Source organism: Lacerta agilis, chromosome 8 (genome assembly GCF_009819535.1).
Source record: "Lacerta agilis isolate rLacAgi1 chromosome 8, rLacAgi1.pri, whole genome shotgun sequence".
In the NCBI taxonomy this organism is placed as follows: domain Eukaryota; kingdom Metazoa; phylum Chordata; class Lepidosauria; order Squamata; family Lacertidae; genus Lacerta; species Lacerta agilis.
Genome location: NC_046319.1, coordinates 9,589,378 through 9,616,315, shown reverse-complemented (window position 1 = coordinate 9,616,315; position 26,938 = coordinate 9,589,378). Strand labels below are relative to the sequence as shown.

The 26,938-nt window shown below is 48.1% G+C and overlaps 1 protein-coding gene across 1 annotated transcript in view; it reads left to right on the top strand.

The window, feature by feature from the left end:
• Positions 1-26,938, top strand: part of HSPG2 (heparan sulfate proteoglycan 2) — a 216,363-nt gene that overhangs the window by 105,644 nt on the left and 83,781 nt on the right. Inside the window, exons 25-37 of the mRNA XM_033159394.1 lie at positions 606-788; positions 3,129-3,308; positions 4,823-4,941; positions 5,259-5,370; positions 5,553-5,666; positions 6,657-6,784; positions 7,564-7,650; positions 9,161-9,210; positions 9,516-9,601; positions 11,118-11,258; positions 12,563-12,754; positions 24,673-24,765; positions 25,665-25,745. Coding sequence (XP_033015285.1) covers positions 606-788; positions 3,129-3,308; positions 4,823-4,941; positions 5,259-5,370; positions 5,553-5,666; positions 6,657-6,784; positions 7,564-7,650; positions 9,161-9,210; positions 9,516-9,601; positions 11,118-11,258; positions 12,563-12,754; positions 24,673-24,765; positions 25,665-25,745 — 1,566 coding nt within the window. The remainder of the gene's footprint in view (positions 1-605; positions 789-3,128; positions 3,309-4,822; positions 4,942-5,258; positions 5,371-5,552; positions 5,667-6,656; positions 6,785-7,563; positions 7,651-9,160; positions 9,211-9,515; positions 9,602-11,117; positions 11,259-12,562; positions 12,755-24,672; positions 24,766-25,664; positions 25,746-26,938) is intronic.

Sequence of the window (26,938 nt, the reverse complement as noted above, 5' to 3'; positions counted from 1 at the left end):
GGAGCCTCCGCGGGCGCTGCCGGGGAGCCCAGGGTGCGGGACGCTCTTCCCGCACCCCAACCGGAGCCCCGCTTTGCGGTAGCGGGGCTCCTGACCCCCGGGATGGACAGGGCGCTTCGGACCCGAAGCAGCCCTCGACCACCCGGCGATTGCGTCGCCGCCGGAAGTCGATAATCCATATCTTTTACCTCTCCATTGTGTCCAAAATTCACCATTAAACTACAAGCGTTATTCTAATCCTACTAACAATTTTTACTGTTTACAAGTGCTCTTTAAGATAAGTTATAAATTCCCCCCATTCCTTATTTTGGTCTTCCTGATTTCTGATTCTTCCGGTCGTTTTAGCCATTTCGGCACAGTCCACCAACTTCATCTGCCATTCTTCTCTGGTAGGGACTTGTATCTTCTTTCTATCTCTGGGCCAATAACATCCGCACAGCCGTGGTCGCATACATAAGTCTTTTCTATGGGATTTCAGCACATAGGTCCATTAATCCTAAAATAAAGAGTTCCGGCTTCAATTGGATATTAGCCTTTACAATCTGTTGTCTCAATAGATGTACCATCAATATATGTATCTGACAGCCTCTCTCCTTGTGCCCTAGGTGCGACTGGGGTCTGAGGACGCTGAGAGGGCACAGTTCGGCCTCTCCAACTCGGCCAGCTCCCGGACGATCAGCGAGGGCATCCGCTTCACCGGTGCCTCAGAGCTCACTTTCTCCTCCTTCCACACTCTGCCGCGTGACGTTTACTACTGGGTGCTGCCGGAGCGCTTCAGGGGAGACAAGGTGCCAACTCTCAGGGGTGCTTCTGCTGTCACTCCTTCATCGCAGGGGGTTGGACTATAGAGGACCCTTGGGGGTGTTATAAAAATTAGGTTCAACCCCAGAAGGGAGTCCACGAACCCAGGGGAGAGCCTTACTAGGGCTCCCCTCCTCTCAAGAGCACTTATGAATAAATAGAGACGATACAGAATCTCCCAACGCAAGGTGATAGCCCTTTATTAGAAACTGCTGCAGCAGGGTGTCTTGCAAGCAAAAGACCCCAACAAAGGCACGCAAGCTCCTATATAGACTTTTGAAATTGCCCCCCTCCAGCTCAAGACCACCCCTCCATACATTAGAATTACATCACAAATTGGGAGGGTCTGGTAGCAATGATCTGAGCATCTTGGACCCTGCCCCCATGTCTCCTCTTGCCCTCCACCAAAAACCCATCAAGTGAAACAAAAGATATTTACATTTCCCTATATCCCAGCCAAGTAAATCACACCCTTTTGTCTGACACTCAGATATCAGGATGCCAGAGATTATCACTCAGGCAGAGAGGGCTGCTGAGTAGCTGGAGGGGCAACCCCCTCCCCTTTGTTCCCGAGACAAAGAAATACTTGGTCAGTTGGGAGTCAAAATGGAGTGAGGCCTGTCTTCCTGTGCTGTTTTTCAGACATGTGGCCTTATTTGTTTTGGTACATTAATAACAGTTATTATATATAAATAAAATACCTTAAAATTCTTACAACAGGGGGAATCTCCCAACCCTGTGTTTTCAGGACAAAGAAAGGTTTGATTTGAGGTTGAAGGGAGGCATCAGAAGCCACTCGTGGGGCAGGAAATGGGACATCCCAAGTCAGGCATTTGCTCCACATGGCACAGAACCGTCTATTGTGGTCTAAACCACTGAGCCTCTTGGGCTTGACGATCAGAAGGTCGGTGGTTTGAATCCCCGCGACAGGGTCAGCTCCCGTTGCTCGGTCCCAGCTCCTGCCAACCTAGCAGTTCAAAAGCATGTCAAAGTGCAAGTAGATAAATAGGTATCGCTCCAGTGGGAAGGTAAAAACTGTTTCCGTGCGCTGCTCTGGTTCGCCAGAAGTGGCTTAGTCATGCTGGCCACATGACCCAGAAGCTGTACGCCGGCTCCCTTGGCCAGTAAAGTGAGAAGTCACACTTTGGCTTCCAAATGTTTTGGAAGCCGAACAGATTCCGTTTGATTTCCAAGGTACGACTGCACTGTGGCCCGTGTTTCGTTAGCCCCCAAATGGAAAACGAGCGAGGTCCCTGGCAAAGAAGAATGGCAACTTAAAGTGACAGAATATGCGCAGCTTGCAGGCCATCTTAGCAGTTCGAAAAGCACGCCAGTGCAAGTAGATAAATAGGTACCACTGTGGTGGGAAGGTAAACGGCGTTTCCGTGCGCTCTGGCTTCCATCGTGCCAGAAGTGGTTTAGTCATGCCGGCCACATGACCCGGAAAGCTGTCTGTGGACAAACACCGGCTCCCTCGGCCCGAAAGCAAGATGAGCGCCACAACCCCATAGTCGCCTTTGACTGGACTTAACCATCCAGGGGCCCTTTACATTTACCTTTACCCTGCCTTACAGCAGCGATCCATTATCTTTCCCAGACCTGCCTGAAGATGCTGCCAGGCATTAACCTGGGGCATTCTGCACACAATGCAGATGCTCTGCCAGTAGGCTGTGGTCCTCCTCCTAAAGTCCTATTCTATTTATTTCATTGTTTATGCCATTTGACTGTTAAAATGAAACATAGGCCAAACCTCAAAATGGTTTCTAGTCCTCATGATTCTGACAAACGATTCTAATCCCTATGGGTCTGACTAAAGAGTTGATTTGAATGGAAACATGGGAAGCTGCTATTATTTACTATGATTTTAAAGTAGATTCAGATCCTGGTGTTTTTTTTTTTACTATAGAGCGACCTGTTTGGTCCATCTAGCTCAGGACTGTCGACTGGCAACAGCTCTCTGGGATTTTGGGGCTAGGGAGGCAAGTCTCCTCAGCTTTACCTGCTGCCAGAAATTGAACCCAGGACCTCCTGGAGTCAAAGCAGGTGCTCTACTCACTGAGCTATACAGCCTCTTCCCAAACGAATGGCCTGTGGTGGCCTGTCCTTCGCTGGAGGTTTTTAAGCAGAAATCGGTGTGCCATCTCAGGGTCCCTTCCAACTCTATGATTCTATATCTTCTATATCTATCTATCTGTCGGCGATGGTTTAGCTGTGAGTCCTGCAATGCTGAGGGTTGGACTAGATGAGCCTTGGCGGTCCCCTTCCAAACTCTGCGTTTCTGCGGAATGGCTCTGACGCTGCCCTTCTGTGTGTGTCTCTCTCTCCAGGTGACCTCCTACGGCGGAGAACTGCGCTACACCATCACTCATGACGCATTCCCCGGCTCCCCGCCTCTGCGTGGCCAGCCTGATGTTCTGCTGCGGGGGAACGAGATCTTCCTGGAGCATGTTGCCGAAACGAGCCCCCTGCCTGGCTCGCCCACTACGTTCACCGTGCCCTTCCGGGAGGTGAGGCATATAGAGCTTCCGGCTCTTCGGTCGGCGGGTGGACGTTCAGCCCTAGAGGGAGCTAGGTCTTTGCTCCATCTTGCTCAGTATTGCCTGCACTGACTGGCAGCAGCTCTCCAGGATTTCAGGCAGTGGGTCTCTGAGCTTTCAAGCCCTAAATGGCCTCGGCCCAGTATACCTGAAGAAGCGTCTCCACCCCCATCGTTCTGCCCGGACACTGAGGTCCAGCTCCGAGGGCCTTCTGGCGGTTCCCTCCCTGCGAGAAGCGAGGTTACAGGGAACCAGGCAGAGGGCCTTCTCGGTAGTGGCTCCCACCCTGTGGAACACCCTCCTATCAGATGTCAAGGAAATAAAACAACTATCTGACTTTTAGAAGACATCTAAAGGCACCCCCGTTTAGGGAAGTTTGTAATGTTTTATGTTTTATGGTGTTTTTAATATTCTGTGGGATCTGCCCAGAGACCCAGCCAAATGCGCAGGGTATAAATTATTATTATTATTATTATTATTATTATTATTATTATTAATTACCCCTACTTGGAGATGCTGCCACCAGGGATTGCCCCTGGAACCTTCTGCATGCAAAGCAGGTGTTCTACCACTGAACTAAAACTCTAGTCTAAGTAAGGGTCTAGTCCTCATGGCCCTTCCCTATCATTTTGCCACGAGAATTCCTGGCCGGCCTGGAATGAGTGTTTCAGCTCCTAGTCTGAGAGAGAGCTATAGAACCTTCTGACAGCTGTTCCCAGGTTCCTCAGAGGACCCTATTTTTCCTGCACCCTGTAAAGGACCTTGCTGATTTAGTAAGGTGGCGGCTTTGCAAATACAGTGGTACCTTGGTCCTCAAACTTAATCCGTTCCAGAAGTCCGTCCCAAAACCAAAGCGTTCCCAAGCCAAGGCGCACTTTCCCATAGAAAGTAACGCAAAACGGATTAATCCATTCCGGATTTTTAAAAACAACCCCTAAAACAGCAATTTAACATGAATATTACTATCTAACAAGACCATTCATCCATAAAATGAAAGCAATAATCAATGTACTGTACTATTAAAGAAATAAGACAGTATTGTAGATGATAAAAATTAAAATTAATTTCTTTTCTTACCTGCACTGATGATTGTTTGGATGGGGTGCTTTTTTCTGTTTCCACAGTCACACAATCAATCAATCAATCAATCAATCTGTAGCTGAACTGGGTTCCACACAGTCACAAAAAGAAATGAACCAAAAAACCTCCAAAACAAAAACGCAAAATAAATAGCAAAAACAAAAGCACCAAACTTAATCCGTTCCTGAAGTCTGTTTGACTTCCGAAATATTCCAAAACCGAGGCGCAGCTTCTGATTGGTGGAGGCACCCCGGAAACAATAGCTGACAGCCGCATCGGGCGTTCGTCTTCCGAAAAACGTTCAGAAACCGGAACACTTACTTCTGGGTTTTCGGCATTTGAGAACCAAGGTACCATTGTATGAGAAAACACAAACCTCACCCTCCTGCTGCCATTCCTTTCAGCAAGCCTGGCGCCGCGCAGACGGTCAGCAAGCCACCCGTGAGCATCTCCTGATGGCCCTGGCCGACATTGACGTTTTCATGATCAGGGCCTCCTACTCTGACCGGCAGGCGGAGAGCAGGTAAAAAGGGGTCTGTGTCCCTGGCCAGCAAATGGGACCAATGGGGAATGGTGCTGGTCTGCGCCAGATAGGAGCTGGGAGCCCAGGGGATTCTGGGAAGGCCAGTTTCTGGGAAGGCCGCCATTTACCTTCCCACCTATTTATCTACTTGCACTTTGATGTGCTTTTGAACTGCTAGGTGGGCAGGAGCTGGGTTACTGAGTTTAAAGCCTACTCAGAGTTAAATACCATCTGTGAATCATTTTCACGTACTTCTCCTTCAAAGAATAACATGGAGCAGAGCCTTTTCGCTCACCGTGGCCTCTTCCTCCTTGCAGGATCTCTGGCATCCACATGGATGTGGCAGTGCCACACACCACGGGACTGAGCCCAGCCCCGGAAGTCGAGGACTGCATCTGCCCGCCTGGATATCGCGGCCCCTCCTGCCAGGCGAGTGGAGCGCTGAGTCACACCCAAGTCCGACTCGGAGTAGACCCTCGGGGTTCTCAAGTCACCTGGCCCAGTGGGGTTGGGGGCTGACCAGACACACCCCTCATGGGACGGGAAGGGCCGATCCCTACGCCACACCCTATTGCTGAGCCGAGCCCTGCCCCTCCCTCCCTCTCTCCCAGGATTGTGACGTCGGATACACACGCACCACCAGTGGCCTCTACCTGGGGACCTGCGAACGCTGCGACTGCAACGAGCACACCGCCGAGTGTGACCCCGAGACCGGAGACTGCCAGGTGAGACTTCCGGGGCAGGTTGGCATGGAGGGAAGGGAAGGGACAGGAAGGGGAGTAGCTCCTCGCTAGCCACACCCGTGTGGGCTCCCGTAGTAGCAGGGTGGTTCGGGCAGGTCCTGAGTGAGGTGGGAAAGGTGGTTGGGGAGACCCAGACAGATGGGTGGGGTATAAATAAATTATTATTACAGTGGTGCCTCGCTAGACGAAAATAATTCGTTCTGCGAGTATTTTCGTCTAGCGATTTTTTCATCTAGCGAAGCACCAATGCAAATCGCGGTTTTCGCTAGACGAAAAAAAATCGTCTTGCGAGGCAGCCCCATTGACAAATTCGTCTTGCGGGGCAGCCTTCCGCTAGACGAATGCCTTCGTCTAGTGAGTTTTTCATCTAGCGAGGCATTCGTCTAGCGGGGCACCACTGTATTATTATTATTATTATTATTATTATTATTATTATTAATCTATTTTATTCTTTTTAATTATTATTATTATTTATCATTTTTTATTTTATTTATTATTATTATTATTATTATTATTACAGGTAGGTAGCCGTGTTGGTCTGCCGTAGTCGGGAAAAAAAAAAATTCCTTCCAGTAGCACCTTACGAGACCAACTAAGTTTGTTCTTGGTATGAGCTTTCGTGTGCATGCACACTTGCATGCACGACACCACAGATTTTCTGAGGAAAATACAATCTTTGAATAATCTCCCTGACAATGCTATACTAGCCACTATGGATGCGGAATCTCTGTATACCAACATCCCACACAACGATGGTTTACAAGCTGCGAGGAACACCATTTCAGATAAAATCACCGCGGACTTTGCTGCCAGACTCTGCCATTTTGTCCTTACCCGGTATCTGAAGAAGAGTGCATGCTCACGAAAGCTCATACTAAGAACAAACATAGTTGTTCTCAAAGGTGCTTCTGGGAGGTATATTATTATTATTATTATTATTATTATTATTATTATTATTATTATTATCCACAGGCCTGCCAGCACAACACAGAAGGACGACGGTGTGAGCGTTGCCAGCCAGGTTACTTTGGCGATGCCCGGCGTGGGACCCCCGGAGACTGCCAACCTTGCCCGTGCTATGGGCCGTATTCTGCTAGCCAGTAGGTACCGCCTGCCAGCCATTCTGCAGTCCTCCTTCTCCCTTTTGAGCGAGGGCTGGTTTCTCTCGGTCTCTCGGCTGCTGCTAATAGAATAGAATAGAATTTTATTTACGGCCATAGGCCCATACAAGTAAAAAACACATAGATAACAACTTGTGCAAGTGGGAACAACAGCCGCTAAAACACCACAGTAACAATAAAATACAATAAAATAGAATGGCATACTAAGCCTTGGCTAGCTTGTAGTGCTCCTTGGCGTCGTTTTTGGGTAAGGACAGCGACCAGGAACCTTGCCACTTTCAGGGTCGTATGAGTATCCTTATCCTGCAAGATTTGGGCGAGGTGGAATTCTGGTGGGGTGCCCTCTAGTTTCTGTATGATTGATCCCAGCAAATTTGCCCGTGGCACGTTGAACAAGGGGCAAGCGAACATAATGTGCTGGAGAGACTCCAGTGTCTCCTTATCACATTCACACATGGCGGAGGCTTGGCCCTTTGAGAATCTGTGTCTCAGGACGTTGGAGGGAAAAACGTTGAACCTTGCTTTGGTGAAGGCCAGTCTATGGACAACAGTCGAAAGGGAGGAGAGGTATGATGGAACGCAGTAAGTTAAGGTGATACCGATGTTCTGGGGCGAACAAACACCTCCCCCCAGCATATAATTTCGCTGTAGATCGATGTCATCCAGTCTTTGGCGGATCAGTCTTTGAGCAGTAATTTGATCTAATTTTAGGGAATCTAAAGGCTGCTGCTAACTTGCCACCACTTCTCTTATCCCAGGTCCACCAAGACCTGCTTTGTGGACACAGACGGGCGGCCCACCTGCGACTCCTGCGCCCCGGGCTACATCGGGCGCCAGTGTGAAAGGTAGGGCAGCCGTGATGACTCTGCCAGGGAGCCCTCAGGCTGGCTGGGGGGGGGGGAGAAGAGAAATTGCCCACTCCTGGTGTGATTGGATGGCGGGGTGCCTTCTTCCTTTGGAAAATCCAGTTGGAGCTTAGTAGGCAGGGAACGGCCTACTGGGCCAGGGAGGGGGAGACCCTACTCCCACCAGGGCTGTTTCACTCTCTCATCCTACCTCACAGGGTTGTTGTGAGGATCAAATGGGGGGTGTTGCCCCGAGATCCAGCAGAGATGTGGCTTGCAGCCTCATTTTTGACTTTAAGAGAAGTTGTTATGCCATTGCTTAAAGCATTATTATTATTATTATTATTATTATTATTATTATTATTATTATTATTATATTTGTTTATTTGGTTTTTCAAATAAATTTTTTACAGATAAATATCAAACATAAATCACAAAAACAAGATTCCAAGGAATCTCCTGGACTTCCCTCCTCCCCTTTGTGGGTCCTACTGTTAATCATTTCCTCCTGCATCTTTTATGATCATCCAAACCTTTTACCACTCCATTGTGTCCAAAATTCACCATTAAACTACAAGTGATACTCCAATCCTACTAACGATTTTAACGGTTTACAATGGTCTTTACGATAAGTTATATATATAAAAAATTCCCCTTCCTTATTACATTTTTGGCCTTCCTGATTTCTGATTCTTCCGTTCATTTTGGCCGTCTCGGCATAATCCATCCACTTGATTGAGCGAAAATGGAAGCAGAAATCTTAAGACATCAGAAATTGGGAACCGCATAGAGGCCGAAGGAAGTCATTAAATAACTCACAGGAATAAAAGCAGAGACTAGGCATAGATAAGAAAGTGAGAGTTGTGAGGAGAAAAAGATAATGTGAAGAGAAAAGAAATCCTTACTGGAAAGATGGGTTTATAACAATGTCGTCGATGGTTTGTATTTCTTAAAACAAAATAAATAAATAAAAATTCCTTCTAGTAGCACCTTAGATACCAAGTAAGTTTGTTCTTGGTATGAGCTTTCGTGTGCATGCACACTTCTTCAGACACGAAAGCTTATACCAATAACAAACTTAGTTGGTCTCTAAGGTGCTACTGGAAGGAATTTTTTTATTTTTTATTTTGTTTTGACTATGGCAGACCAACACGGCTGCCTACCTGTTACTGTATTTCTTAAATTACTGTATGTTTTTGACAAGATATGTTGTTTAACGTTCTGTCTGTTCTCGTTTCCTTCCTTTTCTTTGCTTTTTTCCTTCCCCCCTTTTTTCCTTTATAACAGAATATTGTGTCTCATTATGTGTAACTCTTACTGTGGGCAATAAAAATTATTTAAAAAAGGGAGGGGGGAGAATATACTCTCTTGCTCCCGGGAGCCAGGGAGGTGAACTTGGGTCCTTCCAAGCCTGAAAGGTGGGGGGGGGGGTGATGGGCTGAAGCAGACCCTCAGACTTTGGCCCCTGCTCCTTTCATCCCCTTAACTCAGCCCTCTTCTCTTGGGCCAGGTGTGCGCCGGGCTACGTGGGCAACCCCAGCCGAGGGCAACCGTGCACAGGTGAGTCCGGCTTCTGGGGCAAAGGGAGCCGTCCGCCAACAGAAAAACCAGGTTTCCATGGCCAAGTGGACTTTGATAGTTTCTGGCATCCCGTGAAAAGCCTCCGTGGAGGATTTGATTGTCGCAGCCTCCGGTGTTTTGGACTTTCGACTCCCAAGCCGGGAGGCAGAGAGGAGTTGTAGCTCAAAATATCTGGGCTGGCGAAAGCGGAATCATAGCCTTGGGGCGGGTGGAAGGGGAAATAGTCTCACTCCTTCACCTAAGTACCCGCTGTCCACAACATTTGCCTTCCACTTCTCCCCCAACTACAGACCCTGGCACCCGATGCCACTGTGATCCACATGGAAGCATCAGCAGCCATTGCGATGCCAGCGGGCAGTGCCAGTGTAAGGTAAGGCAGGAGGGGGGCAGCCCTGGGGGGAAGCACCCATCGGTGTGCATTCCCTCCCCAGTTCAGAAACGCTTTTCTTTTAAATTTTTTTTTATTTTCATCATTAACGCCATTCAAACTTAAATTCAACAGTATTTATACAATTGTGTGGTTCCCTGACCCCACCCCACCCCAACTTCCCTCCTCCCCCTTCTGGTTTTCCGCAGATACGTTTTTTAATTTTTTTAACCGCATCTAATTCATATATCCAACTTTGATTAAATCCTTATTTATTCCTTGACCTATTAAAAAATTACAAGTGCTGCTAACGTCTTTAAATCTTTACATTGTTCCTTAATGCACTCCATAAAATTTACACCATTCTTTTTTAAATTTACTGTCGTCTTGGTGTCTGATCTTCGCAGTCATTTTCGCCATTTCGGCATAGTCCCTCATTTTCACTCTCCACTCTTCCTTGGCTGGCGTTGCCTCTTCCTTACATCTCTGGGCAAACAGTATTCTTGCAGCTGCCGTTGCGTACATAAACAGTCTTTTTAAGTCCTTTTGTATTCTGTGATGCCTATCAAAAAAGCTTCTGCTGGTTGTTGTTGTTGTTTTTACAAAAGTTATCTTAAACATTTTTTTCAGTTCATTACATATCATTTCCCAGAATGCTCTGGCCTTTTTGCACGCCCACCACACGTTGTAGAACGTGCCTTCATTCTCTTTGCACTTCCAACATAAGTTGGTGGCGTTTTTGTACACTTTCGCTCCCATCTTGTGGGAGTCAAATGCCATGGGTTCATCGTCTTCATATAATTTTCTTTCAATGAACAGCATGCGGCGAACTTCTAATAAATAGTGAGAAACCATTGCCAAAAATGTTGTTGGAATGGGAAATGAAATATGAAGAGCTAAAAGCAGTAATGATTCATTGGGCAAGAGATATGGGGTATAATTTGTTTATTTGTTTCTATTGGTTGATTTGATATGGTTGTATTTTATAAGTTGGAAATTAAATAAAGCTATTTTTAAATAAAATAAAATAAGATATGGGGTATAATATACAACTTGCCGATTGGGAAAGATTATGGAGGGAGGATTTGAAGTTCAGAAACAGCCCATGCTGTTTCCACTCGCCTTTTCCAGCTGCCCTTTCCTTCCCCGCCAGTGTGGTGTAGTGGTTAAGAGTGGTAGACTCGTAATCTGGTGAACCGGGTTCGCTTCCCCGCTCCTCCACATGCAGCTGCTGTGGAGGAGCGGGGAAGCGAACCCGGTTCACCAGATTACGAGTCTACCGCTCTTAACTACTACACCACACTGGACTAGTCACACTTCTCTGAAGTCTCTCAGCCCCACTCACCTCACAGAGTGTTTGTTGTGGGGGAGGAAGGGAAAGGAGAATGTTAGCCGCTTTGAGACTCCTTCCAGTAGTGATAAAGCGGGATATCAAATCCAAACTCCTCTTCTTTGCGCCCACTGCCTGCCCGCCATCCTCTTTACTTTGCGCTCCAGCTTTTCTCTGTTCCCTTTGCAGGCGCACACAGAGGGGCCCTCCTGCGGCAGCTGCCGCCCGCACCACTTCCACCTGAGCGCGGAGAACAAGGAAGGCTGTTTGCCCTGTTTCTGCATGGGCGTCACCCAGCAATGCACCAGTTCCTCCTACCACCGGGACCTGGTAAGAGCAGCACAGCATCTTGCCTTTCCTGGACTTCCAGGAATTTCCTTCCTGCTGGTCTTGGGAAATGCACCAAACTATGTTTCACACGCACTGTTCCCGGTGCCACATAATACTTTTTCCACGTTTGTAAGAAAGCAGTCTTTTAGTGAGGCACACTTTGGAACTCCCCGCCTATTGACCTTCGCTCTTCTCTTTTCTAAGCTTGCTAAAAAGGTTTTTGTGTAGGTGAAGCCTATCTGGATACGCAGAATGTTGACAGGTGTTTTAATCTTGATTTTTGGCTTAACTGTTGGTTTCTTTTAAAAAGTAATTGCTTTAATAATTGGGGTTTTTTATATTATATTTATGATTTTCAATTTTACACGTTTCACTAATTTTACAATCCTTTCAACATTTCAAAACTTGACTTCCTTGCAGTTCCTTAAAATTATTTTTAATATTTTGTACATATCCGAATTAACTTAATTGGCTCATTTATTCATCTACTTTAAATATATACAGTCATCCCTTGGAAGTCGAATGGAATCTGTTAAACTTCCAAAACGTTTGGAAACCAAAGCACAGCTTCTGATTGGCTGCAGGAAGCTCTGCAGCCAATCGGAAGCCACGGAAGCCCCATAAGATGTTCGGCTTCCCAAAAAAGTTTGAAAACTGGAACACTCACTTCCAGGTTTGTGACGTTCAGGAGCCGAAACATAAGAGTACCAAGCCGTTTGACAACCAAGGTACGACTGTACTCTTATAAAACTGCAGGTTATTGCAGTAATCCTGCCGATGTTCTTACCTGTTTAATAGTTGTGTTTGAACCGTTTTTACTGATAATTTCATTGTTTAATCATTTTCTTAAAGTACTTTGTAGGCCCCCCCCCCCCGTGCAATCAAGAGATATATAATAATTATGTTACATGAATAGAGAATTAGCCCCTCTTAAAGAATTGTGGCCACTGTAGCTTGTTAAGGGTGCTGGGGATTGTAGCTCTGTGAGGATGGGGAATAAACTACCATTCCCAGGATTCATTGTGGGTTCTGTGCTTTAAATGTATGGAGGTTTTTTTTTAAATCAAAGTTACTCTCAAAGAAGACATATTTGAATTAAGGAACCCTAGTTAGCCATGCCTATTAATGTCAATAGGCAGGGAGTTCCAGAATGTAGATGCAGCCACACTCAAATATTAGCTTCTTACCGGTGCAGAACGAGTCTTACGTGGCACCTCTTAAGAGTCCCAGTTCAGCAGACCGAAGCTGCAGTTGATTACGACCCTCTGCCATCCATCTGTGCCATCTCTGCTCTTTCCCCGCAGATCACCACTGCCTTCCTTCCCAGAAACTTCCAGGGATTCTCACTGGTCAACCGCCAACACACCACCCGGATCGAGACCGGCTTCACGGTGGAGATGTCCCCCGAGGGCCCGCAGCTCTCCTATGCCCGCTTTGGGCAGCTGGGGGAGGAAACCTACCACTGGCAGTTGCCGGAGACCTACCTGGGCGACAAGGTGAGAGCCCTGCTCTGTGGGATGCAGGTTGTGGCACTTGCAGTTCTTGAGCCCGTCCCTGTGGCACCCGGTCATCCTCCCTGGACAGTCTCTTCGAATCGTGTTCCTCGTGGTCTGTTGTGAACCAAGGCACTGGTTTTGGGGGGCGGCATGGGAATTCATAAGGTGTTTCCAGAGAGAAGGGAGCCAGCAGAACCTTGGCATTGAAGGTAAGTCCATGGGTACCAACTAAAAGAAGGAGACGAAGAGGAAGGATGCTAGGAGGCTGATGAGGATTCAGTCGGACTGTTGGGTCCACCTAGCTCAGTATTGTCTACACTGACTGGCAGCAGTGGCTCTCCAGGACTTCAGGCAGAGGTCTCTCCCAGCCTTACCTGAAGATGCTGCCAGCGGGGATTGAACCCGGAGCCTTCCGCATGCAAGGCAAGTGTTCTGCCACGGCGCTACGGCCTATTTTCAAGCAAGGAGGGTGCCCAGATCAGAGCCAGCATGGTGCACTTTGGGTGCCAGGCTAGGACCTTGGCAAGTAGGGTGCAAATCTTCCTGGGTGCTGCTTCACGGTTTCTCCCAGCCATCTCCCAAGGAAGAAGCCTCGCTTTTCTGGCGCCCGTCAGCAGCACGAAGCTCGCGGGAGTAACCTTGGGCCGCTCGCTGCCTCGGTCAGCCTAGCCTGCCTCGCAGGGTTCTTGTGAGGATTAAATGAGAGCAGTTTGGAAGGCAGGTGGGATACAGATGTAGTGGTGGTGATTTTGGTGGAAAGGAAAGGGGGAATTCCACCCCTTCCCCCATTCCCAGGGTTTTTCTAGCAGAAAACCACACAAAGAGACTCAGGGGTTCCCCTGCGGATGTCCTCTTACAGTCAGCATGTGAGGAGGCCCAGGTGATGCAGCCCCTTGCCAGCAGAAGGTGGCATGAGGCTGGGTGGATCCTGGGTGGCCCCAGAGCTCCCCCCACCTGTGCCAACGTTCCCCCAAAGCAAGTCATTCCATGGGGCTGGAAGTGGGTGGGGACTGTTATCCGGGCACTCCTGACGGACAGCAGAAAAGTGAGGCTTCCTTCTTGGGAGATTGTTGTTGTTGTTTATTGAATTTATATACTGCCCTATATACGAAGGTCTCAGGGCGGTTCACAAAAAAATCACAGTATATAAAATAAAAAATAAAAGCAGAGAAGGCCTGTTCTCGTGTTGCCACCCTCCGGACCTCTCGAGATGGCTGCGAGGAGGAGAAATAATAATAATAATAATAATAATTTATTTATTCATTCATTCATACATACATACATACATACCCTGCCCGTCTGGCTGGGCTTCCCCAGCCACTCTGGGCAGTTTCCAACAAAATATTAAATTACAATAATCCACCAAACATCAAAAGCTTCCCTAAACAGGGTTGCCTTCAGATGTCTTTAGATGTCTTCAGAAACCATGAAGCAACACGCAGGAAGGTAGCCGCTAGGATTCTGGAGGCAGACCTCCTTTGTTGCTTTACCCTGTGACAATCCTCCCTTCGAATATGCATTCCAGGGGGTGGGGTCGATGACCCTCAGGGGTCCCTGCCAACTCTAGAATTATACGATTGTGAGGAGTGGGGTGAGCATCCCTAGTTTTGACAGCTCACAAGCCGCCGGCAAGGCTTGCCATTTGTGGTGTGTTTGTCTATAAACGCAATCGCCTGCCCCCAAACCATCTTGCATCAGCAACCGTTGCAACGTCCTGTGGCAGGGAGTTCCACGGGCTTACGTGTGAGTTGCACAAAGGCGTGCTTCATTTTGTGAGGGGTGACGCTTTGAATTCGGAGGGGGCAAGGTTCAATGGGAGAGTCCTGCCGGTTGAGGGGAAATATTTTATCCAGCCCCAAAATCTGCTGAGAGCTCCTGTTTTCCTGGCTATGAAATCTGCACCTTTTCCTGCTCTCTGTCTGTCTGTCTGTCTCTTTCTGTTTATTCTCTCATTCTTTCTTTCCTGCCCAGACTGTCGGGCAGAAGGAAACCTACTTTGCCCGGATGCGCCGTGCCCACAAGGTACGCGGGCAGAGATGCCCGTAACGAGAGCATGGACTTCTGGGTTCTGGGGCATGCAATTGTATTATGTGCTTCTAAACTGGGGTATGGGGAAGCGGTTGTCGGAAGGCAGGAGGCACCAGGAAGAGGACTTGCTAAGAAGAAAGGTTGTTTGCAGAGTTTGGGGCTTTTCAGTTCGGAGAAAAGGCGAGTCGAGAGGATGTAATAGAACAGTGTGAAATTATTATGCATGGCATTGAGGAAGCAGGTAGGGAAAAGTTTGCCTCCCTCTGTCGTTACACAGGAACTTGCGGGCAACCAAGAAAGCTGAATGTTGGAAGATTTAGGGCAGATAAAAGCAGGCTTTTTCTTACGTTCTTTATAGAGATGTGAAGGCCCGGAAAAAACCCTGGAAAAATTCGGGAAACCCCCCCCCCCCCCGGGTTTTTTCTGTTTTCTTCCTGAAGCCTTTTTTGTTTTGTTTTTTCGAAAAATTGGAAAAATTGAAAAAAATGTTTCAATCCGACCAAACGTTCAATTTTTAGAAGTCCATAATAACTGTGATAATGACACACACAACAGAGTAGAAGCAGAGGCTGAAACTGATACTGATCATTACAGCTCAGAAAATGATTCTGATTAAATTTCATGCCCATTCATTGAAATTTAGTCCCACTTCCTTCTTCAGTTCTTTTTATGAGAATTTAAAAAAAAATACTGTGGAGAGGAAATATGAATAATTGTTACTTCTGGATTTTTAAAAATTGTTTAGTTTCCCCCCCATAAACTAGTAAACAGTTCAGGAGATTGTTGCTCCATCTGTTACAAATACAAATAAATATTATTTTAAAAGTAAATTCTGTTTGTAATAATTGTTTGGATATACTATATTTTTAATATGCTAATTGTGATAATTTTAGGCCCATTAAAATTGCCCATAGTTATATTTTATGTTTCTAAAGTAACAGAATGACTTTCAATCTGGAAAAGAAAAAAGAAGTGCTAATGTAGCATTTTTTTCAATTTTTCCGAAAATTTCAGTCCCCCCCCCGAAAAAACGGGGTTTTTTTCGAGCTTCAAAATTTCTGGAAATTTTACATCTCTAGTTCTTTAGCTGGCATCTGTGCCAAAGCGGCTGCCGTGATTTGTTCAGAAGCCACAGAGCTTGCTTATATAAAGCCAGACCCCCTGAGCCACCTAGCTTTTAAAAACGTTTTTAAGACCCACCCTATTCTTGAGATTGCCATTTCTTTTAAGCCGTTGTTAACCTTGCATTTTGAATTATTGTAACCTGCCCTGGGGGACCTTAGGATGAAGGGCGGGCCACGGATCAAAATCATCACAGCAATAACAACAGCTCAGTGCTGTCGACAGTGACTGGCAACAACTCTCCAGTCTCTTTTCTTTTTTTAAAATATTTTTATCGGTTTTTACACAAACAAATTTAAAATAGTGGAACAAAGAAGAACTTTTAACATACCCATGCATGAGATTCTCTGAATCTCGTGATTTTCCTCCTTACCCTACATGGGTCCTTAAAATATTTTTTCTAAAAATGCATATCATTGCATTCTCCACAGTTTTCATTTCTCTAAATTGTCCATGTCTTTTGTTTCTTTACAAGTTATTTTTACAAGTCCAGCTGGTGTTTTTATTTGTTTGCAGTGGTCCCCTAAGTAAGTTATAAATTTTCCCCATTCTTCTTTAAAGTCTTTATCTTCTTGATTCCGGAGTCTCCCGGTCAGTTTTGACATTTCAGCATAGTCCAGCAGTTTGGCTTGCAATTTTTCCCTAGTCGGGACTGCTGCTTCCTTCCATCAGTGGGCTAGTAGCATCCTCGCAGCTGTTGTCACATACATAAACAGTATTTTCTGGTCTTTTTTAATGCCGGTACCTGTAATTCCTAAGAGAAAAGCTTCTGGTTTTGTTTTGTTTTTGGACAAATGTCATTTTAAGCATTTTTTTTTTCAGTTCATTATACTGTATATCAATTCCCAAAATGACTTTGTCATCTTACATGACCACCACTTATGAGCTACAGCTCTTCTAACTGCTCCTGTGATTTTGAGTGTCTCCTGGTTTGGCATGGCTGGGGTCAGTGCATGGCCCCAATTCTGTGGTGTGCTGCCTCCTAAGATCAACAGACCCCCCCTCCCCTTTGTGCACATTGGGGTGGGTGGGTTGCACTTTGCCCTCCCCATGTGTTCCTGTCTGCCTTTCCCTCCCTTCCCTGCATGGGCACCCCATACCGAGCCCCCAAACAGGAGAGCCTCTGCATGGGGGCAACAGTGAATGTGTAAGGGAGTCAGGTGTGGGGAGGCTGTCAGCTTTGCATGGCCAGGCGAGAGGCCGGCCGGCTGGCTTTCAACATGCCCACTGCCCGTGTCCCACCCCAGCAGAACTCCACATCCCTCACAGAGGAGCAGCTGAGGAAGGACGTGGCAGCTGGCAGGATCCCCAGCTCTGGCGGCAGGGTCCGGCGAGCCACCCAGGTAACGAGTGCGAAAGCCGGCTCCACGGGGATCTGTCCAGCTGGGGATGGCGGATTTCGTCCAGGGTTGGGCAGCCATTCCGAGCTCTGTCCTTTCCGAGGACGCCCATTCATTTTCAGGACTACCAGTAGATAAATAGGTACCATTGCAGCGGGAAGGTAAACGGCTCTGGCACTCGTCACGGTATGCTGTTGGGCCAGAAGTGGTTTGGTCATGCTGGCCACATGACCTGGAAAGCTGTCTGTGGACAAACACCGGCTCCCTTGGTCTGAAAGCGGAGATGAGTGCCGCACCCCATAGTCCAAGGGTCCTTTACCTCTCTGTACTGGGCCTGCAGATCCTCCTTTGCTGTCTGCTTCTCTCTCTCTCTCACTCTCTCTTTCCCATCCCGCTTCTTTCTTCCTTCCCTGACTCCCTCGCCTCCATCCTTCAGGTGCAGGAAGCCCAATTGAGACGTGATGCTGAAATCTGGGAGATGCTGTCCCGCTGGCAGGCCTCCTCCCGCAGGGCACCCCCTCCTCCCAAGGAGAAGGAGGAGGGCGCCCACAAACCCCCTCCAGCAGGACTGCGGACCCCCTCTGCTGCCCAGGCAGCCCACCCTGGCCCTCCTCGCTCCTTTGCCTCCTTGGCCGGGTCTCCTCTGCTCCCCGCTTCTCTTGCTGCTGCTCCCGGCTCCCAGGTACATCCCTGCCCTTCCTTGGCCTCATGGGGGAACCCTGGGTCTCCCTGGGGCACATCTGCTTGCTGCCAGTCCACTGGCTGAAATCATACTCACCTGGGCCATATTGGGTTTGGAAGCCAAACCACGGGGTGGGGGAGAGGGGCTCAGAGCTTATGTCTTATTCCCTTTTCCAGGAATTCTGTCCTTCCTTCCCTCTGCCCTTCCTTCCATCCTTTTGTCTTCCCCAACCTTCCTTTTCTTTCTAAAAATTTATTTATGTATTCATTCATTCATTTATTTGACAAAGTCATAATCGGAAATAAATAAGAATAAAAATGTGGGCGCCACCACTGAGACCACTCCATTGTAACTATCCAACCTCCCAGAATTTCAACACCTCTTGCGTTGGTTTGACCCCTTTCCGTTTTGACGGTACAAATTCTACAAACACCCTCCGTATCTCCTCAAAGTCATTTCTCCTGCATATTCCCCGTCTTACCTTAATGGCACATGTCAATTTATCATTAATAGCTACATCCCACACCTCTTTATACCGTTCTTCCATTTTATATTCTGCTTGCCCGTTCGTGCAGCTGTCAGTAAATTTGTGAGCAAGTACTTCCTAGATTGCGAACCTTCCCCTCCATCGTAAATGGATTAATAATGATACCTCTGGACTTTCGGCCAGCTTTAACCCAGCGTTTCTGTTACCTCCTTAAACACCCTTTGCCAAAAAAAATATTTACACCCTCACCACATGTGAATATAATTCCCAGATTCCTGGCATCCCCTCCAACATAACACCGAATATTCCTCGTTTATTTGATTTAATCTGACTGGTGTTAGATACCATCACCAAACTAATTTATAATAATTCAATTTTATTCTTATAGACAACATTTTGAATGTATGTTTCTCCCATATTTCCCCCCAGCTTTGACTTTTATCTGCCCTGTGTGGGAAAAGGAGACAACCTTCCTTTTCTGCCTGATTCCGTCTTTCCTTCTGTTCTTCCCTCCTTCCTTTTCTCTCTCCTCCCCTCCACCCTGCCATCTTTCCCTTCAACTTTTTGTCTGCCTGTCCCTCTTCCCCTACCTTCCCTCTTCCTTTTGTCCTCGGTTTGCTCCCCCACTACCTTCCTGTCTTCCCTCTACCTCTCTCACTGAACATCTTCTCTTGGCCTCAAGCCCCAGGGACATGGAATCCCCGGCGGAAGGTCTTCAGACTCCTCCAGCAACCTGCTCTCTTCCTCCCAGTACCGCCTCAAGGCATCTGGGGCTAAAAAGGTACCCACAAACAGGGCGCAGGCAGAGCTGGCAGCAAAGGGAACATGGGCATGGAGAGGTGTGCGAGGAGGGGAGAGCTCGGCCACACAGCAAACACACAGCTGTCCAGAGCAGAGGCAGAAAAATCCGCCCCCCGCAAAAAATCTGGAAGGCATTTTTGAAAAAAGCAAAATGTTTGGGGGCAGGGGCAGGTGTGTGCAGAATTTGGGGGCCCGTTGGCGCCAAAGCTGGCTCCTCTTTTCTCCCTCTCACCTTGGACCTCACCCTGCTTTTGGCGTTGCTCACCTAGAACAAGCAAAGCAAGCGTCGGCAGGGGGTTGGACTGGATGATCCTTGGGGAATCTTCCAGATCTACAATTCTGGGCTCACGTTTGGTAGGGGAAACATCCCTTTCCCTCTTTGATGGGAAGGAGGAGCATTTTGCAGATTTGCCTTCCTGTCCATTCTTAACGGTTCTATTTTTATTTTTTATTTTTTTACTTGCCAGGCCCAGGGAGGAAAAACTGCTTCCCCTCCTCTGCCCCAAAATTTATTGATTTATTTATATTTAACCGCCCTATACCCAAAGGTCTTAGGGCGGTTCACATAAAGGATCACATACATAAAATAAAAATAAAAATGGCAACCCAATAGAACCCCCCCCCCTAATAAAAAGAGCCAGCAAAAAGGGCATAGGATGTAAATCAGGTCGGGCAAAGGCCTGGTTAAAAAGGAACGTTTTTGCCTGGCGCCTAAAGGTGTGTAATGAAGGCGCCAGGCCTTCCTGGGGAGTGCATTCCACAGATGGGGGGGCCACTGCAGGGAAGGCCCCGTTCTTTTGTTGCCACCCTCCAGACCTCTCGAGGAGGAGGCACACGAAGGAGGGCCTCGGAGGATGATCTCAGGGTCCGGGTAGGTTCATATGGGAAGAGGCGGTCCTTGAGGTATTGCGGTCCTGAGCTGTTTAAGGCTTTGTGGGTCAGAACCGGCACTTTGAATTGGGCCCAGAAACTAATTGGTAGCCAGTGCAGTCAGGCCAGGATCGGTGAAATATGCTCAAACCGTCTTGCTCCGGTGAGCAACCTGGCCGCTGAATTCTGCACCAGCTGAAGTTTCCAAACTGTCTTCAGAGGCAGACCTACATATAACACACTGCAGTAATCTAGCCTTGAGGTTAGTTCCCCAGGGCACCTTATGAGTTCAACCGGGTTCCACCTCCAGGGCTACCAAACAGTGACCCTGTCTTGCAAATCAGCTGCATGGAAACCTAGCAGCCTCAATTCGCTCTGTGATGGCGTACAAGTTTGTGGGACAGGGGAGCCCTTCCGTCTTGCCCTAAGCTGGCTTGATGGTGACCCCCCCCCCCCCCGTCGTCCCCTCGGATCTCCTCTTTGTGGCTTGACTGAACAGTTGCAGCCCACCTGCCTCCAGCAACCTGGGTGTCAGGGACCGTGCTGCAGAGGGCTGCACTGAGGAGGAATGGTGGGAGCCTCCCCCTGCTCCTGATTAGGATCCTGAATCTTCCCAGGAGCAGGGAAGTAGTATAGATTTGGAACAGTGGTTTGCAGAGGGACATAGTTCAGAAGGCAGAAGCTGGGAAGTACTGGGTGCAGAATAGCTAGGAGAGGAAGAACTGAGAGAGAGAGTTAACAGACTCAATTTCGTTGGAAAGCATCCAGCCGCTCAGCCCAAGGTCAAGGAGAGCAGATAAGGTGGCAGCGCAGAAAGCACAGTGGTTGTGAGATCAGGTTGCAAGTTGAAGAAGTGAAGTGGGTGATTAGGGAGGAAGTGGGTGGAACCCTTAATTGGGAGCACCGCCGTTCCTAGGAAATGGATTCTTTGTCCTCTCGCTGTGATCATTAACATTTCTAACTGGTAAGAGACTCCTTTCGTTTTGTTCTGCTTATCTACTGCCAAAGGGGGGCCGGGGAGGAAGCTGGGTCCCAGAAGCCTGACGCTGGGTTTGCAATTCACAACTCGGGGCTGATGGGAGTTCTGGGTCCAAAGCAGCCAGAGAGAACCAGGCAGGTGGGGAGAATGTTGTTGCGACAGCTCTTTGGGAGAGCGGGTGGCTGAGTGATAGAGTCAGTAGGTGGTTGTGCCATCCCACCCACCCCATGGGCTTGGAGTTTGGGGCACGTTCTGGGCAGTGGGTTTCTCTCTCTCTGAGCTGTGGGTGCCTGCCTGCCTGTGGCACATGTTGTGGAGATTTGCCTCGTCTGTTAGCTGGTCCTTCTCACTTTCCTCCGAATCTTCCTCTTCTGTCTCAGTACTGGTTGCTCTACAAGGGCTTCTCTCTCCTTCCCGAAATCGCTTTCTACTGGAAGTTGCCAGACCCCTTCCTGGGGGACAAGGTAATCTTAACTGCATGGACTGCAGGGAGGGAGGGAGGTGAGGGGCAGGGATGAGAGCCATTCTGGGGGCTCTGTGCGTGTGTCTGTTTGCATGGTGGTGGCATCAAAACAAAAGAAAGTCTTCCGAGTGAAGAAAAACATGTTTTCTGATGAGCCGGTGTTCTCGTTTCCTGTACCTTATGATCTGCCCCTAGAGAAGTATGAAAGCAAAGATCGCCCATGGATTTGGAATATTCCCTACACCAAAGCGCCTGAGAGCCAGTGTGGTGTAGTGGTTAAGAGCTGTAGACTCGTAATCTGGGGAACCGGGTTTGTGTCTCCACTCCTCCACATGCAGCTGCTGGGTGACCTTGGGCTACTCACGCTTCTGTGAAGTCTCTCAGCCCCACTCACCTCACAGAGTGTTTGTTGTGGGGGAGGAAGGGAAAGGAGAATGTTAGCCGCTTTGAGACTCCTTCAGGTAGTGATAAAGCGGGATATCAAATCCAAATTATTCTTCTTCTTCTTCTTCTTCTTCTTCTTCTTCTTCTTCTTCTTCTTCTTCTTCTTCTTCCTGATACACATAGAAATATGTGGGTCCCTAAATGAATAGCCCAAGTTCACCCTGAAACTTCAGCATCTTTAAATATGAGCCGATTCATATACCTGTGGGACTTGCTGGTTTTAATAACACGGACTTATATGCAGGATGTAAACTAGCCTCTTAAAAAAAAAGGTACATTTTTTATAGATAGAAAACATTTTGGATAAAATAATGGGCATGTAGATTAATATTGTTAGAGCTTATGATAATACAGTGCTTTTAAAACTGAATTTATAAACATCATTACTCTATTTTGAAATGACCGTGTCAATTGGGTAAGACCATCTTTGTACTGAACCTGAATATTTTCAACCCTGTTCCTTCTTTATCCTGGAAGCAGTGGCCCTGATGAAGGAGAAATTGGTGCAGAATTGAAATAAAGTGAATGAAAGTTAAAAAGAAAAAGAAAAGAAAGTCCTTTGTGCAGCGCACAGGCACATGGCCACATGGTTTTCCATGGGGACTTCAGGTTGGCCCCTGTGCGAACAGGATGCCATTGGCCTCATCCAGCAGGCTGTTTCTCGTGTTCTTCTGAAAGAGGACAGGGAGCACGGTGGCAATAATGCCAAGGTTGTAGGTTCAGTTTCTCCATGGGATGGCTGCATATTCCTGTATTGCAGGAGATTGGACTAGACCAATGGTTCCCAACCTTGTTTTGGCCATGCCCACCTAAGCATCTCTAAAATCCTGACCCCCCCCCCCGCCAGTGACATATAATTCTTATTATGCAAAAAGTGAACTATTCACGTGCAGGTAGCCTAAAAGGCCACGAACTGTTAATAACTCATTCTGAAATTGCCCCGCTGAAAAATCAAATTGCCCCCCCCCGTGGGGCGTGTGCCCCACGTTGGGAACCACGGGACTAGACGATCATCGGGGTCCCTTCCAACTCCACGATTCTATGAAATGGATGGTGACGTTGCAGTTTTGTACCCCTTGTGCCAACTTTAAAAGGGAAGGTTGTGCCTTGGGGGATCACAGAGAGAACGCTCGGGGGGGGGGGTTGGGGGGGAGTGAAGCTTTTTATCTCTCCCATAGACACACTCAGGACTGGTGTTAGGGTTTCTTGCGCCCTAGGCAGACCACCTTCTGGCGCCCCCCCCCCCGCCAAAGCCTGCTTTAGCAGGAGCCGGGGGTGGTGTAGGGGGCAAGCAGCACCTCTCCGCTACAGTGGAGAAGCTGCTGCTCGCCCGTCCCGCCCCCCTGCCCAAGCCTGGCCAGCGCCCCCTCCATTTTGGCGCCCTAGGCAATTGCCTAGTTCGCCTTAATGGACGCGCCGGCCCTGGACACACTTGTAGAAGCGGCAATGCCTCTGAATAATACTAGCTGTTGGGAATCACAAGTGAGGAGAAGGCTGCTGTTTTTATCAGGTCCCTCTTGTGGGCTTGCCATAATGGGCCTCTGGTTGACCACTGCGGAAAACAAGGTGCTGGACTAGGGGCCTGATCCAGCTGCTTCAGGGCTCCTCTGAAGTCCTTGCACATGCACAGAACCCTCTTAGTTTTCTGCGCCAAGAAGCTGCAAATCTTTGGAGCAGGGTTGCAGGTTACTTCCAGCCTCAGAAGCCTAACCCGGCCGCCTAGGCTTCTCTTTCCAGCCCTTGAGACTCTCTCTCACCCCCCACCCCACCCCACCCCACCCCACCCCACCCCCAAGTGCTTTTGCCTGGCCAGGATGTGTCCTTGAATTGTGACGCCTCTCGCTTGCCAAGATGGAGAGAGGGCACGCATCGATATGTGTATTTACTTGATTTCTGCATAGTTGGAATGTAGCCTGCGGCACCAGTCGGTCGCACCGATGGCCCCACCCACTTACGACTTTAGCCCCTCCCACTTTAGCCCCACCATAGCTGTCAACTTTTCCCTTTTCTTGCGAGGAATCCTATTCGGAATAAGGGAATTTCTCTTTAAAAAGGGGGAAAGTTGACATCTATGAGCCACACCCACCACCGAAGGTGACCCTTGGGCAGAAGAAGGTTCACTACTGCTTGTGGCAGACACCCACCTGATGACGTCTCTGTTTTAGAAGAGCTTAAAATATGGGGAGGGAGTGGGTGAGTGAACGACAGCATAAAGCACAGTACTTTTGGGGGTGCCATGCTAGCCCCAGTAGCCGTTTGCCACCATGCGCAGGGTGCAGTTTCTTTGAAAGACTCCCCAAAGTCTGTTTTTTAATCATTATTTGACTCTATGAAATGTGATGATATTGTATCTAGTTTTGTATAAACTGGGTCTCGTTAGAGAAGTCTTACACGTTTGTGTTTCAGTTCATATTCACCTTCCTATTTACTTGATTTAAATTTAATTAAAACTTTCCCCGTCTGTCCTACCTTGCAAGGGTGTTGTGGGAATGAAATAGGCAGCAGAGGGAAGAGAAGAACCGTGTGCTCAACCTTTTTTTGGGGGGGGGAATGCAACGGTGGAGGGGAATTCACTTTTTACAAAGTCAATTTTTTTAAAAAAACGTGGGCCTTACGATGGGTGCATGACACTTGTGTGGGGGTGCGGCCCATGACCTGCATCAAGATGGAATGACCTGACCCCTCTCGCCCCACATTTGCAGGTTGGATCCTACGGGGGCCGCCTTCGCTACACCCTTTCCTACAATGCCGGAGGACGAGGCACCCCGCTGCCGGACGCTGATGTGCAGATCACTGTAAGGAAGAGTCCCTGCTTGCTCAGGAGAGGGCTGGGTTTGTACAGGTTTAGCTGGGGGGGGGGGCGGGGACATCCCCTGGAAATCGGGACCTGTATAGCAGCAGAGGCCCTCATTTCTGGAATTGGAGGAAGCTCTGGGTCCCCTTTAAATGTTTAGTTACGCCTCTGATTCTGAGGCAACTAGATAAAGTTTTTTTGGGGGGTTGGGATTTAGCCACTAGCAGAAATATAATGTGAATAAGAAAAGGGACGCGGGTGGTGCTGTGGTCTAAACCACTGAGCCTCTTGGGCTTGCTGATCGGAAGGTCAGCGGTTCGAATCCCTGCAACGGGGTGAGCTCCCGTTGCTCTGTCCCAGCTGCCAACCTAGCAGGTCGAAAGCACACCAGTGCAAGTAGATAAATAGATACCACTGTGGCGGGAAGGTAAATGGCATTTCCGTGCGCTCTGGTTTCTGTCACGGTGTCCCGTTGCACCAGAAGCGGTTTAGTCCTGCTGGCCACATGACCCGGAAAGCTGCCTGTGGACAAACGCCGGCTCCCTCGGCCTGAAAGCAAGATGAGCGCTGCAACCCCATAGTCGCCTTTGACTGGACTTAACCACCCAGGGGTCCTTTACCTTTACCTTCTGAATAAGGTTACTAGCCATTGCGGCTCCTAGCCACAAGGGCCATGCTCTGCTTTCATGGGAGGAGGCAGCGACGCTTCTGAATCCCAGTTGCTGAAAACCACAGGAGGGGAGAAGAAGAAGAAGAAGAGTTTGGAGGGTAGCTCTCATGCTTGAATCCTGCTCGAGGGCTTCCCTTAGGGGCATCACAGTGAACAGGATAGTGGACTGATCCAACCAGCTCTTCTAATGTTCTTACATTATCTTTTGGTGTTTCCTCCCCCACCCCCAGGGTAACGACATCACCTTGGTGGCCTACCTGTCGGAGCTGCGGCCTCGGGAGCGCAAGAGCTTTGAGGTCATCTTCCAGGAGGTGAGGCCTCCCTCTGCCATCTGCACCTGAGCTCAATGTGTCTCTTGGTGGCAATGAATCCGCCCCATATACCTGGGAATGGGAGAGAGGTGGGGATGCAGGCAGGGGCGTAACTAGGTAAATTGGTACCCAGGGGCAAAAAAAAATTGTCACCACCCCCCAAGGCATGGGAAGGTCAGGTGGTACCCGGTGCAGAAAATTTCTTGTCAACCCCCCCACAAAAATGGTTTTACATTATTTCATATTTTCTTACAAAGGAATAATAACAAGTAATAATAATGATAATAAACTTTTATTTATATCCCGCCCTCCCCGGCCAAAGTCTGGCTCTGGGTGGCTAGCACCAGATACATAACATTGGTATAAAATCAAACAATAATTAAATTACCTCCTAAAAACCTCTCAAAGTCTAATTAGATGGCTTTCCACAGGGTTAGGGTTGGGAACAACAGTAAGTGTTCTCTGAACTGAAATTTCAGCCTTCATGACATAGGAAAACAGCCAAGTGAGCAGCTATTTTGGTGGAGGAGGGTCAAGATATTAACCGATATGCATGAAATTTCATATATAGCTATATAATCCCTAGTATAGTAAGATAAGACCTTCGGAGCAGGCATTTCTTGCTAATTTGTCACCCCCTCCATTATGGAACACGGGGCGGCCCACCCCCCTTGCCCCTCCCTTGCTACACCCCTGGATGCAGGCAGCACTGACGCTGCTTTGGTGGAGAACGTGGGCCACTCTGGTTTAAATAAAGCGACTGGAGGAGCAGCAGCAATGGATCTAAGTTTACGGACCCTGCAGCTTGTTTCCGCTGCCAATTGCCACCCATCCTGTGCCTCTTCTGTGCCACCCAGCCGGCATAATGATCTTATCTGGCTCTGCAAGAACTACTTCTTCATGGTCAGAGGCTGCAATACCCCAACAGGGGAGAGTTGCAGTAAAGCCACCTCCATTACTGCCCCTTCCCGGCTTTCTTTTCTTTTCTTTTTATATGTATATTTTATTTTATTTTGACAAAGTAATAATCATAAATAAATAAGAATAAAAATGTGCACCCCACCACTGAGACCATTCCATTGTAACTTATCCAGCCTCCCAAAATTTCAACACCTCTTGCGATGGTTTGACCCCTTTCTGTTTTAACAGTATGGTTAATTTTTCTAGCAGGGCTGTTTCCCATACTTTTTGGT